This window comes from Haemaphysalis longicornis, unplaced genomic scaffold (genome assembly GCF_048455015.1).
Source record: "Haemaphysalis longicornis isolate Haplotype H1 unplaced genomic scaffold, Haemaphysalis longicornis Haplotype H1 scaffold_3, whole genome shotgun sequence".
In the NCBI taxonomy this organism is placed as follows: domain Eukaryota; kingdom Metazoa; phylum Arthropoda; class Arachnida; order Ixodida; family Ixodidae; genus Haemaphysalis; species Haemaphysalis longicornis.
The window spans coordinates 56,977,551-56,999,219 of NW_027526335.1; the positions used below are offsets into that span (position 1 = coordinate 56,977,551).

The 21,669-nt window shown below is 46.2% G+C and overlaps 1 protein-coding gene across 1 annotated transcript in view; it reads right to left on the reverse strand.

Annotated features, from left to right (window-relative positions):
- The window catches only part of LOC144173262 (uncharacterized), a 98,883-nt gene that overhangs the window by 32,043 nt on the left and 45,171 nt on the right, over window positions 1–21,669 (reverse strand). Inside the window, exons 12-17 of the mRNA XM_077701749.1 lie at window positions 19,899–20,045; window positions 12,492–12,725; window positions 4,973–5,014; window positions 3,082–3,201; window positions 1,873–1,914; window positions 225–260 (exon numbers count right to left, since the gene is read on the reverse strand). Coding sequence (XP_077557875.1) covers window positions 225–260; window positions 1,873–1,914; window positions 3,082–3,201; window positions 4,973–5,014; window positions 12,492–12,725; window positions 19,899–20,045 — 621 coding nt within the window. The remainder of the gene's footprint in view (window positions 1–224; window positions 261–1,872; window positions 1,915–3,081; window positions 3,202–4,972; window positions 5,015–12,491; window positions 12,726–19,898; window positions 20,046–21,669) is intronic.

Genomic DNA, 21,669 nt, shown 5'->3' on the forward strand with positions numbered 1-21,669 from the left:
AAGACGACGATGCGTCCTGTCACTTGAGTGTACGTATACGGGGAAAAGTTTCTTGGGTGTAGGCGTACATCATAGTATACGACAAAACGAATCGCAAGCGAAGACGAAAGCTGCATACAGTGCTTGGCCTTCAAATATATTCAACTACCTGGGCGTACTGAACTTTCTCAAACAGTGAAGTGTATGTAGCGGAACGAGCCACCGTCCGGCGAATCACGTCTTACCGATGATGAAGTATCGCTTCCGAGGTGACTTGCCATCTGCAAAATAATTCATGTTTCACTCAGAGCGCGCTACATACTCTCGACATGCTGTATGTTAGAGCAACTCTGGCGAATTACCGTATTAGTTACTTATAACACATTTCAGTAAGGAAAAAATGCGTGCCAATACACCCTGCGAAGGTGGTTAGAAAGCGAAGCTGCAAACGACACCCACAACGTTTACCCATGTGACTTCACTTGAATTCACACTCGTGGCTCTACAAAGAGGGAAACTGGAGACCAATCAAATGCAGAGACAAGTGAAAGCGCAACACATATATCCTTTGCTAAGGTTAAATCAATGTATGATCCATAAATGGCGGTTGCTTGAGTTCTATTTGCGAAGCACATGAGTAGACGCTCCTTTTTTATAAAATTGAAGGAAGCTCAAACACGGTGTTAGACGGCGGGAGAGACGGAGAAGTGAGATGCCATGCGTTAGTGGGAGCTTCCTTTAATTTTTACTGACTACTAGCGCGTGCGGAAGGCGATCACATGGGTGCTACATGTGCCGTGGGCGAAGAGCACAGCGGCGCAAGAGGTCGCGTGACGCTGTCACGCGGCATTCAGCGAGACGCAGGAGGTAAACCCGCAGATGTGCTCGGTCAGAGCAGCGTCTGTCTCTCCCCTTCTCCGCGTGGGCTCATAGCTCAATCGGTAAGACAACGGGTTCTCGCTCCATTCCTCTATTCTTTCCAAGTTCGATTCGTGGCGGTGCCAGTAACTTCCTTTATTTGTTCGCGAGAGTTTCCTGCTGACATCAACGGTCGCGACAACAAAACCCTTGGGGGGGCAAAGGCAAAAAGCTATGCTTTAAAAATGCGCCTCTGGTGTTTCACGGAACTGAACAGGAACACGCGGGTCTACACAAGCAGCTTACAGGGCATAGAAGAGAAAAAAAAAAACGCACGCCTTACCTAAACATCGCTGCAATCGACACTTTTTGTGCGTGTGCGTGTGTGTGTGACAAGAACTTTTGTTTTTCTATTTGGGGCAAGCATTTATGACCAAAATGAAGCCGAGTGGAACTCGCCGAGCAACACAAAGGCCAGCCCACGGGGTAAGAATATATTATTCTTACACCGTGGGCCAGCCGTAAAATTTTGTCGAGTCGCGCTTTTATAGAACAGCTTCTTCGTGTTTTACCATAACCTGTTCGTCTTTTTTTCCCCCAACATTTACGGTAAACTCGCAGTCGCACTCTTTCCACATGTAGATAAACTCTAGCACTCTATGCTTTTCTTTTCCGATTGGAGTTCGCTCCATGACTGCACCCTTTTGCGATTCTGAAGTTCTTCGACGATGCAAATAGAACAGGAAAAGAGCCTTCGATCGGCAAGACCACGTCGACTATCCATCACAGTGGTTCAAATTATGTTTAAACAAAGAAATAAGGAGCACGCTTACTCTTTCTCTTCAAATTATGTTTCAACAAAGAAATAAAGAGCGCGCATACTCTTGCTGTGCAAATTATGTTTCAAGAAAGAAATAAAAAGCACGTTTAGTCTTACTGTTCAAATTATGTTTAAAGAAAAAGAAATCAATAACGAGCGCGCTTACTCTTGCTGTTCAAATTATGTTTCAACAAAGAAATAAAGAGCGCGCTTACTCTTTCGGCGAAGTCCCGCCAGTCGGTTGGTGCGGGCACTGGCTGCGGTAAGGAACAAAGGGAGTGATTGTTAGCACCGCACGACTCAGACGGCACTCGTTAAAAACGCCCAATACCTGGCGCTCTAAACAAGCCGCACTCGTGCACGTCTGGGCAGCGGTTCGGGATCCACCATAGTCAGTCCTAAGGGGACCATTCGAATCTTGTTTGCTCTCGGGGATGTTGACAGTCGCGCTGTAAAACTGCGCTCATTTAAATCTGAAAGAAGCTCCGGGTTTGGATGGATAGAGAGCTTTAAAATGGGTCGTTGTAGAGTTGGCCGGAAAAGTGAAAATGGGCGGAAGGGTGAAAGGGAATAGCGCGCGGACCGGCGCTTAAAATGCGGGCTCACTGTGCCTCGTTGCGTTATTCAGCAGCTCCTCGCCCGCCATAACGAAATAAGAAAGTATACAGCTCGGGAATGAAACGTTGTAAAACTTGGAAGTTGGTGCGCGCACTGGACACGCTGACGATTGTTTGCGCGGGTAGTTGCCGCATAACAATTTCCATATTGCGAGATGCGGTTAGAATAAGATGAAAAGGGGCATCATGTTTTAAACTACGCTCTATAAAAGTGACTTGTATACAAGTCTAGGCCCAGCCGGTGATGTGGTTGCAAGTGGTCGCTGGCGAGTGGAGGGTGAAAAAACCTATGAAGGTTTAAAAAAATGATGCCATTTCACACTCTTCTCTCTCCTCCTGCGTCCACGGCGCTCCCGACTATCTGGGCGTTACGATCGGCGTCATAGAAAAATGGCCTTAACGTTTGCACAGCTTCTCAAAAACTTGACGTTGGATTAGTTGGGTACACATGCACACTAGAAACAGAGCAGGGACGAGGACGGAAGTGACAGCGCTCTAGTTCTAGCGCTCTAAGAAGAGCGCTCTAGTTTGTCAAATCGTACTTCAGTTGTTCAGCGCTCTAGTTTCACTTCTTCCGTCCTCGTCCCTGCGCTGTTTTTAGTGCTAACAGCTTCTCAAAATGTTTTGGCTCAATCCCAGTGATACCACAGGAGATGGAAAGAAATCGCGGACCGATCTTTCAGCTGAGACACTTCGCGCTTCCAGATAGGAAGCACCGCTTCATAAGGGTATCCAGATACCCAGTCGGAGGGCCTCTAAATACCTTATATGGGCGTCCAAGATTCATACGAGGTGAAAAATGCTCACGGCACATCTCCTCGTCAGTTCCGTCCTCGCAGTCCTCGCTTCCGTCACACAGCCACCGCATCGGGATGCACTCGCGCGTCGTCTTGCACGTGAACTCACGACTTCGGCAGTCATCCGATGCTGCTAGGACGAAAGGGAAATGAAGGAACTTATAATTTAGGCATTATCTCTTGCCTGTGTGTATTAGATGCAGTTCACACTGGAGAGGGAAGTTAACACCATGTGACTGACAGGCCCTATATAGTGTGTGCCCAAGAAATGCGTCGAAGGGCATAAACAAACGTGTTTGGAAACTGTCACCATCGCTTTCAGATTGTCTACGCCCACTGCAGGGCAAACGCCTCTCCCATAGATCTCCAATTGTGCCGGTCCTGTGCTAACTGCGACCAATTTGTCCCCGCAGACTTCATAATCTCATCTGCCCACCTCATTTTTGCTGCCACCTGCCATGCTTGCCTTCTCAAGGGATCCACTCTATTACCCTTAATGACCAACGGTTATCTTGCCTTCGCATTACATGCCCTTCCCCCGCCCATTTCTTCTTCGTAATTTCTACTAATATGTCCTTAACACGCGTTTGTTCCTTGAACCACTCCGCTCTTTTCTTGTCCCTTAATGTTACACCAATCATCTTCCGTTACATTGCTCACTGACTCGTCCTCAATTTAAGTTGAACCCATTTAGTGAGCCTCAAAGTTTCTGCCCCGTGGGTGAGTACCGGTAAGATGTAGCTGTAGTACACTTTTTTCTTCAGGGACAATGGTATGCTGCCATTTATTATCTGAGAATCCTCATGGCTGGGATCCGCGGTCACTACTTGGCCTAAGTAGATATATTCGCTTACCACTTCCATTGCCTCACCACCTATCTCAAACCGATGTGCTCTCGCGAGGTTATTAGGCATTACTTTAGTTGTCTGCACATTAATTTTCACGGCCATGATTCTACTCTGCTTGTCCAGGGCGGTAATCATGCTTTGCTATTCGCCCCTCAAGTTACTTAGCAAAGCAACGTCATCAGCGAATCTGATGTTACTCAGGTATTTTCCATTAACCCTTACTGCCACCTGTTCCCAATTCAATGTTCTCAATACCTGTTGTAAACATTGTGAATAACATTGGAGAGAATGTGTCTCCTTGTCTCACGCCCTTCCTTATAGGTATTTTACTGCGCTCCTTATAAAGAACGATGGTAGCTGTGGACCCGTTATAGATATCCTCTAGTATTCTTAGTAACGCTCGCTGCACCCTGATTCCGCAATTCCTGCATGACTGCTGAGGACACATGACTGATAATACCGAACGAGAAGTAGTTCACAGCAGGTAGACACCCCACCAGTTACGACAGAAGAAAGAAGGCTTTAAAATCTCTAGTCGCGATTTTATTTAAATTCATTTCCCTTTAAGCCAAACTTGATACCAAGAAAAAATGGGATGGCAGAACTAGGTTCGCACCGCCTTTTTATCCGGATCCTAAATTGTAAAAACATTAAAATTTTGTAGATACATACATAGTACAAGGTCATATTATCTGTCGCACTTCGTGGTATGTGTCATACTACCCACCTTTCAGTCATTATTCAGAGTATTTGTGACGGTACTTCTTTTGCGCGCCAAACAAGACACAGGAATTTCTAGTGCTCTTGGTGGGAACTTTGAATAAATAAATAAATAAATAAATAAATAAATAAATAAATAAATAAATAAATAAATAAATAAAGAAAATAAAAGTTTAAATACATAAATAAATAAAAATAAATAAATAAATAAACAAATAAAACTTCCCCACAGTATTGCTGTGATTGGTCATTTAGGTGCGCTGTGGCAAAGCGTGCCCACGTGGTTTCAATGTCAGTGCGGTCGATTTCAATGAGCGCTGCTAATTTCCGTACCTGTCTCACCGTCCTTCCCACTCATTAGCGACTTCCTTGAACCTGAAACGAAACAAAGATGACGCTATCAGTTCGCTTCGTAAATGCCCCGCCTAACTATAAGCGAAAACAAAGTTGCCGCTATTCCCGGCTATATCAAACAAGGTAAGCAAAGAATTTTAAGAAGTCAGTAAATGCATTAACAAGTGTACTCGAGCATCAAATACAGATTCTCTGCATTCATAATTTTTATGTAGTTATTACCAAGCACGCGCATGCTTTTTTTCCCACCGCCAATTTCACAACGTAGTAAGACACAGAGGGCTTATGCTAACCTTTAGGCGACCGCGTTTTACTAAACTTGGGATACTTCAAGTCTTCCATCTTCATGTTTCATGAACGGCGGACTTCGATGAACAGGGGAACGTGGGAAACCAGCGAATTGAACTCGCTGAACTATTCCCACGCGACAAAAAAAGAAAACAGCAATAAAGTGATTAACCGTGAAAGTTGGTTATGTCTTTTTGTTGCACAGCGCGGAATGATGGAAAGGAGAGGCAGGGACAGACGGACGAGCGCTGACTAGGAACCGATGATTCAATTCATCCGCTTCAATGAGAGTTTGATTCGGTTGAACGGAAATAAGAATGGGTGAATGAGCGATCTACTAACATATAGTTAGAATTACTGCATGTTAACATCCGTAGTCTGAAGAAAAACTGGGACTCGCTACTTCTATTGCTCAGTAGCGTCCTGCCCAAGTTAGTCTGATATTGACTGAAATCAACATCACAGACGATGAATGCGTGTTGTTTACAATAGCTCAATTTCAGTGTTGTTTTTTTTCTTCATGTAGGCAGCACAGAACAGGAGGTGGTGTACTAGTGCTCTTTAAAAGTGGCTGGTTTTGCAAAAGCTTTGAACTTGTGGTCTCTGACGCAGAAATCGTTACAGTGTGTCCTTTAGTAAATGTAACCAGGCAGTTGTAGTCTATATCGTGTACAGACGTCCGAGTGACAATGTTAAATGGTTTCTGGGAGAGCTATCAGGCCTCTTGAAAAAACATGAAAGCGAAGAAAACATTGTACTGGCGGGGGACTTCAACATTGATATTTCTGGTAAACCTACCAGTTAGCTAATGATTATCTCAGCCTTATAACCAGTCATGGTGTAGAAATTCTCGGTAGCAAATTAACACAGACTTCCATAGATTACATTGTCACTAGGTTGCCGTAACATGATAATATTGGATGCGTTATTAAAGACAAGGTGACAGACCCTCATTTCATTGCCCTGACTATCTTTGAAAATGACAGTTTAAAACCTCCTGTCATTAGGCACTAAAACTGCCGTATTTACTCGATTCTAAGCACCGCTTTTTTTTCCACGATCGCGATTCCCAGAGTGAGGGGGGTGCTTAGATTCGAAAAACCTAAATAACCCCCCCCCCCCCCCCCCCCGCCACCTATTTGGCGGCCGTGCCTTGACGACACGGCCGCAATTATTAATGCTTTATTTGGCAAACATTAAAAGAACGAACATATCCACTAACGTGAAACTCCGGGAGGGGTGAAGCATGCACTGTAGAAGTGTATTCCAAGATTTTAAGCCTCTCTCTTGCCACACAGTGCGCGCTGATATACGTCACATCGCAATTAAGAAGACGGAGAATAAGTAAAATTTGAAACGATTACTGCAAATTTCAAAGTTAAAACGAGTTCGAAGCGAATGAGAAGCAAGCAAGCAAGCGCGAACGGAAAACGAATGTGCCGGTGCGTTCTTTTAGTACCCGTTTTTGCCCATGGAGTTACTGGCACATATAAATACTGGCTTACATAAATTTGCTAACATTTGAAATATGACAACCTTCGACTTCTTCGCGCGTAGTAAGATTGCTGCAATCTTGGCATAAGTAAAAGTAACAATGACGGACTATATAAGAGGCCAATTAGACCAGAAAATATACGGATGTCTCTTGCAAACCGCAAATGATCCTGGGAGGAATTTTCAGTTCTCTACTGGTCGCCTCTGACCTGTTTCGAAGCGACGATGGGTCCCAGCGTGAAGCAGAAGGTGGTTACAATCGGCTCTGTGTTCTGTATTTTGCAGCTGCAAGCCGACAAAGCTGGCCAATAAAGTTTGAAATGAGTGCACGGTCTGCTGTTGTACACCTTGCCACTCCTCGCCGCGGTCGATACATGTTCAAATTTTGTCTCTCCACGACACCTATCGTCTGCTCCATCAACAAAGAGGCACGCAGCGCACTTCGAGCTAGATCATAGCAGAGGTCAAAATTATGCAAGGGAGTGAGTACGCTTTAAAACCAGTGGCTAGACTTTAAAGCAGCGCTTAAAACAGCAGATTTCGTGGCAGTTACAGGTTTTTCAAGCAAAAAGACTACCTCTAGGACATTGCACCACGACTGATCTCTGAACTGTTCTTCCAATACAACCTATCTGTTTACTACAAAACAGGCGCTACTTTTTTTTCTTGCAAATAAATCACGGATTTACACTAGCGGAGGTAGCTTGACTGTAGGTCCTTCAGGGTTTCGAGAACACAAAGTCCAGGTTTCTACATCTTGATCAGAGCATGGGAGAAGTGTTTACGTTGAGTATTAATGCATTAGAAAGTTCTTCCTCAGTTCATTCACCCGACTCGCTCGAATAAATGTCAAACCGCATCCTCATTTTTAAATGTTTCGGTGTTTTGTGAATTCCAGGTAACCCACGCGCGAAACCAAACCGCAGCAGCAAATGCACAACTTCGCTCAGCTGTTGGACTTTCCTTTTTAGTGGCCGGCTGGCAGTACAAACTTAAGCTCCGACGCTGCAGTGCACCGTCCTGTACACCTGGCGGGCGCGATGCGGGCGCACCGGCGACGCCCGCAGTAATGTCGATGAACTGTATCATGTCAATGGGCAATTCTATTAGCCGAATGATTTCACCCCGACCTTTACCCACCCGACGCCGGCGGGCGTTGGCCTTTCGCGCGCTTTCATCCCGTCACGAAGTTGGAATCACTGCCGCGAAGGCTTTCTCTCTATTACCGCCCGTTGACAGCCGCACGCGACAATAGCCGGGTTGCGTGCCTCCCCACACGAACCTCGCCCCGGGCTTCCACCGCTCCACGTTTGCTCAGCGATGCGCTATTTGTGGCAGCGTTCGCACCAACTGTGCAAACGCCTTTGAAGGGACCATGAAGCAAATATGCACGTTTGGTTCATTAGAAAGACTGCTTTGACCCTACCACAATGATATAATCTTTATTGAAAACTTCGAACAAATTATTCAGGTAAAATAAATCAAATCAAATTAAATAATACAGATGACGCAGTGGTAACTCACCAGCCACTGTTTCCCGGTGTCTATATGAGGTCAGCATTTTCTCAACACGAAAGTGTTTTATTCCGGGATACACACAAAGATTTGACTGACCTCATATTCGTGACGGAAATGACGCTAGTACAACGAAGCAAGCGGTCTGTAAAGGGTGCAGCCCCGCACGCAGGGTCTTCTTGTGGGGAAGAAACCTTAGGTACTAACGCGTACGTTATCCTTAGTGTTGTTCGTTTTCGGCTGTTGTATTTTACACGAAAGTGTTTTATGCCGGAATACACCATGATTTCGCTGACGTCATATGCGTGACGGAAATGACGCCAGTACACCTTTGCTGAAGCGAGCCGGCAGCAGGACGTCGCTCGCCAAGCACACCCACAAGACAGCCGCCGACCCGCAAATCGTGCTCAGCAGCAGATTTCGCTGCACATTTCACTTTCGTGTTTTACCGATTCCTATGACAGAGGAATCAACCACAGCTTTTTTTTCGTGTGGGCGACTGGCGGCCACCGCCCACGGCCATCGGCAAAATACACGACTTAGTGGTCTATGTAGTGGTGCCTCGGTACCGTTCGATCGTATCGCTTGAGTGCTTACGTGATGTTAACTCACTTACTACTCACTTTTTGTACCTTCAGTTGACTATGCTATTAGTGTGTCCTCTATTCCATCGCTGCTGACGTCGTGTAGGTTTATTTCTCGAGTAACGTTTTCCGGCTAAAAGGACATCTTTTACGGTTGGGATGGAGTCGAACGAGTTACGAAAGGCTAGTTATGTGCTAAGTTTGTATTTTGTCTTCGAGGTTTGCAAAAGGCGGTTCGTATACGCGCGGCCTCCGAGATTCTCCCGCGCGCGTTTTGCTCCGGCCGTCCCAATCGGCCGGAGCGAGCGTAAGTTGAAAAGAGGGCGTGGCCGCGTCTCTCGCCGCACCGCGGCGCTCGCCACCGATGCATCACAACTAATCCGCGGCAGCTTGGCGCAAACCTGGAAACGCGCGTTTTCGCAGCTTGCAGTGAAATTGAGTCGAGCAGCCAGGTTTAAAATGACAGGTACAAGACAATAACCAATAACTTTATTATAGCTAACTTAATAATATGAGGCGCGGAAGTACAAAAAATTAAGCAGCAATTACCCGAACGACTTCGATTAGCACAGTCGGATCTAACGCTCTATCGTGCGGTTTCGCGACCTTATTTTTTACTTTTTATATTTTTGGATGTGTATTTACACGCGGTGCCCTTAAAAAATTTCTCACGTCCTCACCCAACATTATCTGCCAGAGTGCGCGCGACTTGCATAAACATCTGCCGCGTAAATATAATATTAAGATTGCTTCTGTTTGGTGTGCTTGATACATCTTTCGTAAGCATGCAAGTCCGACACAAGCAAACCGTGGTATATTTAGGCACCGCCGTTCATTGCAATGCGGTGCAATGCGGTTCATTGCAATGCGGTGTTTGGGAGGTTTTAGTAAGCGCTTTGTTAACTAATATAGCGCATATGAGCGGCAGTTAAAAAACGCTAATCATGGTCTGCAAAGAACTACACGACACATCATAGCATATGAAACTGCATAATTATTGCGTGATGTCCCTTGCCTTAGCAATTTTATGATTTTGTGTGTTTTATTGTTTTTATTTCCCAGGGTATATATTCAGCTGCGGCGAAATAAACCCTTTGTTGTTAGTCAGCGCCCAGTCTCGTGTCGCCTTCTCTGTGTCCTGTCCTAGCGCTGTTATCAAACTAAATATTAAACATATTTTCTGCACAAAGAAAGGGGTTTAGACGGTTCGTCTTCACGATATTTTTACACGCGTTATCCTAGTTCTTTTCATCGCTTTTTTTAATGTTCCTTTTTTGGAAGAGGTGTATAAATCCGCATTTTTTTAATTTTGTAAGGTAGGTTTTATCATTTCTTTTCTATTTTTGGTTCTCTTAAGATTCTGTACGACCAATTATCTCCATTCATGCTATTATAACGATTAATTAAATGTGTTAACTGCGCCAAATATATATTTCTCCGCAAATACGCAGGGCGTTGCACTGTGGTCAGTTTTTATGGTTTTTAAAGACGATAGTCTTTCTTGGGCTACTTAAACCCAGAAATTTTGGTCTGTCTGTCTGTCTGTCTGTCTGTCTGTCTGTCCGTCTGTCTGTCTGTAACTCGATTCAGCCACCCGGCCAAAGTAAAATTGATATGCGCAATAGTCTTATATACTCACAGCCAAATGTAAACGTCTAAGCCCGGTTTATATGTTTATACTTGTCAACTTTGTTGAACAAGAACAAGACATTATGCAAATATAAGACAGAAAATTAGTACACAAGGGATATTTACAGTGTTCCTTTATTAAAAAATTCCTGGATGCTTGGTTTTCCGATAAAAAATGATATTCTACATCTACTGCAGAAAACTGCCGCCTCCTGGCGGCATATGAAAAATCACGCAGCAACAGCAACGAAAGGTTCCACTAGCTAGGTTCCACGTTCTGCTTGGAACGCACGTGGAGCACGGCCACGCGGTTCTATAAACCTTGTAGTCGGCCGCCTCCATTCCCGCGCGTTTCTGCCGTACTGCAGCGCTGGCATCGAGGAACCCGGCCTGTAGCAGTGGAACGCGGTAAATTCAAATCGCCTTGCGCAAACCTTTAGTGTGTTTACCTTGGGATGAGCGCGACGGTACAGGAACAGCATGAGGTGAGCGGGAAAGCAAAGGGGGGCATTTCCTTTGCAAATGTCTACAAAGACTATCGTCTTTTGACGACATTTGCAACGAAAGGAGCAGATACGCGGCCAATTTTTTATTCGTGTGTCTGCCGTTAATTTTTGTCAGGGCTTTTTATTCTTGTCTTCGCTTTGCGCGGGAGATGTATAGAACTCATAGTTTTAAGTTCGTAAGTTTGCCTTTATAAATTATTTGTAGCTTTTCTTATTTTTAATATCCCGTTCGTTCAATTACTTCTATTCGCGCTATTATAATAATTAAATCTGTTACGTTCGACAATTATGAATTTCTGGTCAAATGCAGGGCGTCACAAGGTTTGTCTGTTCGCGAGTTTTTTTATTCACGTTTTCGTCATATTTTCGCTGCTCCTTTATTTTTGTCTTTGTTTCGTCAAGCAGCTATATAAAATTTATGTTTTCGAATTTGTCAATATCACTCCTATATTCCTTATTTTTCTACTTTCTGCACTGTTGTTTTTTTCCAAATACGTTCGACTAATGACCTTTATCCACGCTTTGTAGCTATAAATTATATTAACTCCGCCAAATTACATTTGTGTGGAAATGCGGGGCTGCACATTTGGTGGCGTACATGCGGTACTTGGCGGTTGTGTACGTTCGCTCTAGAATCAGCCAGCAACGATAAGGTGCTTTTATTCTAAATGCGGCTGTATGACTCATGGCATAAATCGTATATTACAGTCAAATGTTGGCTGATCCGCTTCGCGGAAGAGCGCAAGGGAGGAGTGGTGGGGTCCCTTTATGCACCAATTGACCTGCAAGGGTGGAAGCCTTAGCCTCGAAGGGGTCGAGTTCGCGGCTGTTCCAATGAAGGACACATCCATTACAGGTGTTCTGTGGCAGCATCTACGGCAGGAGCTGATAATAAATGCGGCAAATAAAGTCGCAAATACACTCGTGCCAAGATCAGAAAACACTGCAGCGTTGCTATGCCGCGAAATGCCGCATAAACAGCGGCCCAACGGGCTGAACGACGCATTCGGTGCATAGGTGCGCACTGCCACCTGGCGGAGCGTGGGGAAACCAGCACGCTTACAAAATTTGGCTGGGGCCGCGTGGCGATTGAGACGGCCGGAGCAAAACGCGAGCGGGGGAATCTCGGAGGCCATGGTATACGTATACTCTACAGAACACATATACTCTACAGTATACCTACTCTGCACTACAGTATACTATACAGTATACAGTACAATGTACGTATTCTCTACAGTACACCTACGGTATACTCCCGAGTATACGCTGCATATACTCTTCAGTACACCCCTAAACGGAGTATTCTCTACGGAGAGTACACTCTACGTATACGAATACTCTACAGTATACTAATGTATACTTTACAGTATACTCTACAGTATACAGTACAATATACGTATTCCCTACAGTATACGCTACACTGTACTCTACAGTATACCCCCACGCGGAGTATTCTCTAAGGAGAGTACACTCTACACTCACCACAGTTGAGCTCATCAGAGCGATCCTCGCAGTCATCGACGCCGTTGCAGACGGCCGCCTTGTCGATGCAGCGGTCCACCTTGGAGCATTTCAGCAGCGGCGGCGTGCAGCGCGCGCACTCCTTCTCGTCCGAGTGGTCGGCGCAGTCGAACTTGCCGTCGCAGAACTTTTTCTTCAGCACACAGCTGCTTTGGTCGGCGCAGCTCACGTACGGCTCGAGGCACACGCGACGCGCTGCGCGACGAACGGCATTTCTCTTTAGTTTGTTTTTGTTTTTTTTCCTTTTTTAACCTCTCCCTCTCTTTTTCGCGCATAATGCGCGCGTATATTCAGCGCCAAAAGGTGTACACAGCCCTCGTTCTTCATCTCCCTTTCTCGCCACCTTTATTCGTCGCTGAATTCAAAGCGCGACTCATTTCCTGTCAGCGGATTTCGCGGCTGAAAAGATCGCGAGACTTCCGCGAAGAGGATGACCAGGATTATAAAGCGGGACTTTTTATCCTAGCGCGAAACCTTTTGCGCTTTGTGTCCAGCTCGTAGCGGTTCATTTTACAGACATACGAAACTAGGAAGAAATAAATGTGAGACAAAATTCATGCTACACCTTCGCTATGCCCGAGTCGCCCTCGGCTGGGCTCCGAGTAGTGCGGGAAAGTATTCATGGTGATGAAAACCTTCTCGGGGGGTTGAGTATACAGACGTTCCTTTTTTTAATCGTGCTTCTTAAAAACCAGTTTTGCCTGCGGGACTTTCTCGTAACTCCTCGTCATGTGTAGCCGTGCTCTGATCTAAAATACATAGAGGTCAGGACGGGGTGCAATTGAGCGAGACGTGCAGTACATGATGAGCCCAGGAAGAAAGATGGGAGCATGAAGTAACTGACGTATACAAAGCACGCGCAAAAAAAGCAATGGAAAAGACAGTGCGATCTTGAACCAGCGCTCAAAGAACAAGGATCAACGTGTCGTGCACAAAAATGCAGATATCTAATACCGCGTTAAACTTTGAACGCCACAGCGGGAAACGCTTATGGCACAAGACCAATAAAAATAGATTCCCGAATTCTGATAATTGTATCGGCGAACGAGTCAGAATTCTTACTCCTCTTCTCCGTTTCACCAGCCTGACGTTTACGAAAAATCCCGGCCTATATCCACTAACGGGAAACCTGGGTAGGGGCGAAGCATGCAGCGTATAAGTGTATCTTGGCGCCTTGGCGTTTCTGCCAACGGAGATGAAACCGTTGGGGGTTAGAAACATTCAGCTTTGCTGTAAAAGTCTCGTGCCTTTGAAGCACGAAACGTTCTAGCACGAGGCGCTGGAAAACGAGTGTCCCGGTGTGTTCTTTTAGTACGCGTTCTTGCCCACGGAGATGAAACATCTTGCGCGAGGCCTTGAAAAACGAGTGTCCCGGTGTTTTTTTTATTTTAGTATGCGTTACGTTCTAGCGTGAGGCGTTGGAAAACGAGTATCCCGATGTTTTACTGCCATGGCTATCTGAAATGACGATGACGACAGGAGAGGCCGACAGCCCAAGCCCCTAAAGGGCTTCACTCCTAAAAAGATAATGGGCTTATTGTTCCCCTCATTGTGTGTCATATCTAGGTGCACCAATCTTCTGTTATGTTCGTACAATTCATTGCAAGGCTTGCCTGATAAATATCGCAGGGCCATCCGTAACCATTTTATGTTCGCCAACCTGTTGTCAATGGCGCTCCTCATCTGTACCAGGTGATGTTCAGAGCAATCTATAGCCCTAAGTCCCCTCTGACTGCGTTGCGATATGTGCCTTAACCCCCTCGCCCCAACGTCGTAAAGAAACATTTTGTAACACGAAAGTCTTTTATGCCGGGGTACGCTAACCTCACCGACGTCATATCCTGCACGGAAATGACATCACCAGAAAAGTTCCGTTGGCGCGGCAGTGCTCGGTTTCTTGCCCACGATCAGACTCGCCACAACGGGAGCTGTGAAATGTTGTGCCAACCGCGCAATGAAGTCATGCCTGGGTAGCTGTACGAATGTGCCTTGTGTCCTTCCCTCTTACTTTTCCCTTCAGGTGGTGCTGCGGTCTAGTAGAGGTGAAGGGAAGTGGTGCGTCATGACGCTAATGAGCGCCGATAGTTGGCGCCTCTATAGGGCAGCGTATAGCAGCGGAAGCTGCTGTGTTTATCCGTCCACCGCCTATATGGAACGCCGCCGCGTGCGTTCATGGGCATGATTCTTTCATGCTTCTTTCGCTGTAGCGGACCGCGACTTCACCAATCGATTCGCTGACAACCCCTTCGGTTTCGTTTGCGCGGTTTGCGAGCGTCTGGGGTTCCAATCGGACTTACGCAATGCTCCGGCGCGTGCAAGTTCATATCGATGCACAATAAACATTCAAATGCTGCTGTGAAGGCCCATTTCACTTTCGTGTTTTACCGATTCCTATGAAAGAAGGATCAACCACTTTTTTTTGCGTAACATCATGCTCAGCAACTTTCGAATTGCCAAAGTGTGCGGCGAATTTTTTTTGCGGAAATTACTTCTAAGGAGTTTGCGCGCCTGAAGGATAGACATTTTTCATGCTTGTCGACATGCAACTGATACCGCTCTTGTTTGTGCGGATTTTTGCGGCCCTTGGCCAACGATCGTGCAAGGTGCTGTCAGTGAAGAAGCATCGCTTCCGCAGCCACCTGTGTTATTGTCCCCATCGACAGTCCCGTGCAAGACGACAGCATGCTGTGGCGCCTTCGCGCTGCCAGCCAGCGTGCTCTGCAAGTTTTCCAAATACGACAGTCCTGACAGCGACGAGCGGCCAATCATCTTCGAGCGGAACGAACCGTAGAGTTTTACAGTGGATATTGCAATGTAAAAGAGCTTGAATAAACATTATTATTATACACTAGAGAGGAATCAGGCTGTGCGGCTCACATCAAGGCCGTCTGTGTCGTCATGGGCCGCCATTATAACGTGCCCTAGCCTTAGTTTCATCATTGGCTTGGATTGAAACGTTTTAGCGGCCGTATACTGAAACTCAGTGCCACAAAAACGCAAAGAATGGTGTGTTATTATATTTATTATATAAGCGGAAAATAAAACAGGCTGTTTAAAGCTAAGAAAAAAGGAAGTGAAGCGTATCTTTGCCGGGTCGGTTCAACCTACCATTCTGCAGGCCAAGCTGGTAGTTAATAACAATGTTAATATTTTGGGGGGGAAACTCATTAGAGACTCTTATTTTATTAATTTTATTATGATTTCAGGTAATTTGTTTGAAGAGCTTGGAAATGTTTTTGAGCGTGCCTATGAAAACGTCGCCTTCGTTGTGAACCGGTGAACCGACCGTCAGCTAGAGTTTAACAAAACTTGTTGCTGACCGAGTTGGTTCGCAGTCGTAAACGAAGACAAGATAGGACGGATGCAAGCGCACGGATCTGCTGTACCTTGTCTGCGTCAAAGTACGTTGGTTTCTTTTTTTTTTTCCATCAGCTAAAACTTTCGCGGCGGCATATTACCCACTCAGTCGTACGTTCCATCGACTCCGACAAGACAAACGTTAGGTGCCATCACGCACTGCCTGCTCTTTCACCGAACACGCAGTTGCCACGGCTCACGGTTACCACAGAATAGGGAAGATTTCGGCTACCTCGCAGCTGGTAGACGTGTTAATGCATAGTGAAGAAAGCAAATGCCAAAAACCGCTGAAGAATGCAATTGTCATGCCAAGCCCAAGCCAGAAAAGAAGCTAGGGTCTTCACATGACCCCCAACGATGACATGGATTCCCAGGTGCAGTTTCCTCTCTAGTGTACTTACTAAGAAACTCTACGGAACGAACTATGTGACGTGGAACAAGACTACATATACGCGCGGCACTATGCTTTCGTGGGACTTGGAGCTGGCAGGCTTGCCGACATGAAATTGACACCAGTCTTGTTTGTGCAGGTTATTTTTTACTATCCTTTCCCAATTCGAACGAAAATGAGTGCGTTGCCGGCTCCTCCTACAATTCTGTGTACTGCTGCTACTTATCGTAAACGAGTCCATTCCAAACTGTCTAGAAAACGAGTTCGCCTGTTCTCAAATCGAGTGCTACATTTGACTCTGCTGTTGCTTCTGGCCGGGGATGTGGAGGTGAACTCCGGTCCTGATGGTGTTGTCCAAGTGAATTTGCCGAGTCACGATGATGGTATACCCAATTAAATTTTCTGAGAGGTTTGCAAAGTAATCAGGCGGCGATAAAGCAGAAGTTTGAGACAATTGAAACTGGGTTTGCAAGGCATGAAGCCATGACAGCGGAAATTAATGAAAACCTTGGTGTCACGCAGGGCCACATTCAGGACGTCGGTGAACTGGTATCACAGTAGGCAAATGTAATCAGGGGCCTTTTACAACAAGTTAATGAGTTACAGGAGAAGTGGGTCGAGATGGAGGACAGAAGCCGGAGACAAAACCTAATTTTCTATGGTGTAGATGACACTGTCGTGCTAAAAAAAATGGGACCAGTCGGAAAAATTAATTCAGAAGATTTGTAAGGAGAACTTGAGAATCCAGCTCAAGTCAGTGCAAATGGCGCACCGCATTGGTCGATTCACTGGGTGAATCGATGAAAAAGAAAAAGTTCTAATAAACGCCAAGAAACTTCAAGGTACCGATTACAGTGTTGCTCAGGATTACTCGCCCGGGACACGTAGTGTGCGCAAACACTACTGGGACAGACGCCGAGTTTATGAAGCCGGTTGCCGTCGGTTCTAGCGTGTGCTAACGCGGTCCACTTTGGGCGAGATGTGAAAAGCCTGCGGACAAAACGATCCGGATCTGCCAGTCATGGGGAACTTTCAGCGGCAAGTTCGGAAATAAACATGAGGTACAACAGCTTGGTCTCCGACGAAGGCAGAGATGGGACGACAGAACAAGGGCGTCGCGCCCCAAAAAGAAGAAGCGCGGCGCGAAAGCCGCCGCGCCGCTACTGGAGAACGGATGAGGCGACTTCGGTCCAATCCCAAATATCGCGCCGGTAAAGCGGCGGCAAATCGCCAGCGAAGTGCAGAAGATCCGGAGTTACGAGCTCGCGTACATTGCACATGCCTTAATGGCCGAGTGTGCAATGCTCTTTAAGGGGGCTGACGACGACAAGACGCATAAACTTAGCCGGACCAAGAGTAAGCCAGGTGGGGCCGCGAGCTCCGCTGTTCCTCCAGTCTTGCACCACTAGTGCGAGCTGCGCCAATTTTTTTATTAACGCGAAAGTCAACGCCTCCTTCTTTTCCTGTTTCAGAAAAGGAATTTATTGATAAGACTCCTCGTTCGGTGAAACAAAAAAAAATTAGAGGAAGCAAAAATCTAAGGCTCCCGTTTCGGTTCGAAGCCCGGCCCACCACAACCCAGCTGCGTACCTCTGAAGGAGGTGACACCACCTTACTTATGAGTATAGGGCAGGTATGAAGAATAAAGCACGGCAGAACAAAACAGCGGACTCATTGCGGTCGAAGCAAAATGAAGGAAATGTAGTGCCCGTTCGTGTTGCATGCACATTTCGTCCGCTAACTATTTCACCTGACTTTGGGCAAAGGAAATTTATTTGCTTATTTGGCTTACTCATGGCTGAAATGATCTTATTGGCTAATAATGCCGACTCACGAAGATTTACCTGAAATAATGGTATTCGTTGCAGGTCGTATCATTCAGACGTTGGTTGCTAGCAACCTACACATTTTTCTTCCCTTTGTTAACTTTCAGCGGATTGTGCAACGAAAAGTCACGCTTTGTAGTTAGCCCTTATTAGCACCAAAGCGTTCCACCAACGCCGACGTACCTTGAAATATGTTCTCAATATTAGCCGATCTAACTTGAAGTGACAGCCTACCTGGCCTACACTATATATATAGTTCAATTCTGAATGCAACAGGGCTATGGAGTTTCTAGCACCGTCAAGAGCACATAGTTTGTGATTTTTGTGCTTGTTTTTTTTTTTTTTAAGGTGGTCTGCTGTCTGAGTTTCTAGCACCTCTTCGGCTTGCCATTGGATGCAGCCGTATTTCTGTAGCGGTCTGTCGCTTTTTTCAGTGGCTTTTGTGTAATAACACTTTTTAATCTGATGTTTACTGCATTATCTCCGTCTAATGAAATAATAGCGACTCTGATGACGCTGCCCCTGTCCAGCAGAAATACCATCATCTTTGAAGACAGAAATTTATAACTCAACCGTTTCAAAAAAGGCATCCAGCACACCGCAGATAGATGACAGCCACTTCCCTTTATGGCCCCCGACAATATTCGTTATAATACCTCACTTGACAGTTTGTATATCAATAAATTATGTATCTAGCTCTGTAATCCTCCACCTATTTCACCATCTTTAATACTCTTTATCTCGCTGTGAGCTTTTAGCGTGGCTTGTAGACAAAAATATTGGCCAACTTCGCACTAGCGGCGGGATAAGATTAGGCAAACAGCGATGTTGTCGGCTCCACCTAGCTTATTCGTGGTTCGGCTAAGTTCATGCGTAGTTATGCTTGGAGACTCGGCAAAGTTTTCTGCGTGGTGTCGTCGTTAAACCCCCAAGATCAATGAGCATTCGGCCATTAAAGTATGTGCAGTGTACGCGTTCCCACCGGCTTTGCGGTGAAGCTCCGACAGTAGCGGAGGGCGTGGGGACGTGTGTTTCCTCAAAATTTTCGATCTCCTTCGGTGCCCTCCGTTCGGCTTGTGTGGTGTGGAGTGAGGGACGCTAGTTAAGATGTTTATTAACGTTATCGCTTCTCGGTCTTTTGGCTCCATTCATTTTGCAATTAATTCTTCTCTTTGCGCCGTCAAAACTGCACCACTCGTCGAAACAAGTAATAGATGTAGCCACCCCGCGACGCGTTTCCAAAGCCGTGCTTGTACCAGTTTCATCGCACCTCCGACAGGTGGCGGCATGATTCCCCGCCGGAGCGCGGCGAGGCAAAGCTACTACTGGGGTACCGGCGAGCGTGATGACGTCATCGATTGGCTAGGTTTTTCTACGCATGTTCTTAGGCCTAACCACCCGCTTAAACAGCATCCCTGTTAGTTTATGCCGTGGTTGAACGTGGTTAAACCAAGCTTATCGAGCGAAAGCTCGATTTTCGCGCCGACGGCGCTCAGTGAACGCGCACACGACTGCGCAGCGAGTCAAAACAGACGCTGCATGGCGCAGTGCGCGCTGTGGATGCGAAAGCGCCGTGAACTTGGATGCAGTATCATTTTCTGATGGCACGCGTCCTTTTCCCCCACATCTCCCTGTCCGCATCCCTCCACTTGCAACGGACGAGCATTTAGAGAAGCGCTGGCTTGACCTTGGCGGCGCTTGCACATCAGGCTAATAGTACCAGCCGTATTCTTGGTTTACACCTGGGGTAACAGAGCATTCGCTGTAGGAGCGGAAACACGGGGCGGCACTCACTGCAGTTGATCTCGTCCGATCCGTCCTCGCAGTCGGCGGTGCCGTCGCAGCGCCACTGAGCAGGCACGCACGTGTGCGTCGCGGCGCACGAGAACTCGCTGCTGCGGCACTCGCCGCCTGGCACTGGAGGAGGCGGTCGCGTCTCGCCTGCGAACAGAGGGGCAGCGGTATAATAGCCGGTTAAGCTGTCATCCAGGGAGTCATCATGTCGATGAAAGTAATAAATACCCAGGCTGAAAGAGGTAGACACGAGCCCGAACAGAAGTATGCGAATACACTTCAGCGTTCCGGTACCAGAAAGTTCCAATACTAGAGACAACAACACGCGGCCCGGTACACGAAATTTGTTTTTGAAAATCATGTTCTCGTGCTTCCCTATGCCTTGAGCGTTGCAGTACTAAGGACATCACGAGGCTCGGTACACGAACATTATTTTCGAAAATCATGTCCTTATGCTTCCCTATCTATGCTGCATTATAGGTTTAGGATGTTTTAGTGTAATTTCAAGAACACCAATTGAATAAATAGAACACATTTCTTGAAAACAGACTATATGTCGAGTTAATGCTTTCAAAAAGAAACTGTGCCTCAGAGTCTTAACCTCAGAATAAACCGTGCGGATGTTTAATGAACAACTTTATCAGGACAGCAATTCGCCAGTGTTAAATATTATTAAACGCAGATTCAACGACATAAAGCAATGATTTAGTTGACCACATGTCATTTATACCCTATATACTATCGTTCAGAAATTAGGGTTTAACCCTTGGATGCCCAAAGCTGCTCGGGAGCAACAACTCAAACTATTTTTTTCTCTCGCACTTTGTGGTTGTTGTTTTTTTTCGTTATTTAACACCATCTCTTGATAGACAAAGGTTCCAGAGACTTCAGAATTAAAAAAAAAAGGGAGCAGCACGCACTTCCTCGGCCTAAAAAAGAATTCTTGTTTATGCGTGTCAACTTGCATGGAGCCCAGGGGCTCAATGGGCTAGTCACCGGTAAGCGAAATTGTGCAATTTCGTTGTTAATACAAATGATAGCAATGCAAACTTATTGTCTTCGCTCGAAGCATAAATCATGCTGATCAACGTAGCTTTCTTGTTCTTGCATCCAGTGGCCAGTGGGTCGTTGTGTCCGTCCAAACGAACCAATTTTTTTTCTAAATTCATATTGGTGATGTCGGAAGTTTTTTGCGATCATAAAAAATGTTTTTACAATCCTAAGCGAGAAATTAAAGTTTTGACCATCAAAAGGTTAACGCGTCAAAGCTACGCCTGGCTATGAGGGGAGCCTTTGTAGAGGGTTCCGATTTGATTCAGACCAACTGGTAATCTTTAACCTGCGCCGAGATCTCGGCCCATGGCCGTCCCCTCTTCCAGCCTCCGTCAAAAAAGCAGCGACCGCGGCCGGGATCAAATCCGCGTCTTGGCCGAAGCAGCACGACGCCTTAGCTACTACGCCACCGCGTCGGGTCCCCTGTATACTAGCACTAATACGCATATTCAGATTGAATATTTGATTGACCACAACGTATACATTGGAATATACGGCAAGGTCTCACGCTACATATTTGTTTTCTGAATTTTTAAAAGTGATCAGATTACTTAGCAGGCACCTACACTGCTAGATGCCTGGTAGGCTAGACAACTGGCTTGGCAACTGGCTTGGCAACTGGCTAGGCAGTTGGCTAGGCAGCTGGCTAGGCAACTGGCTAGGCAACTGGCTAGGCAGCTGGCTAGGCAACTGGCTAGGCAACTGGCTAGGCAACTGG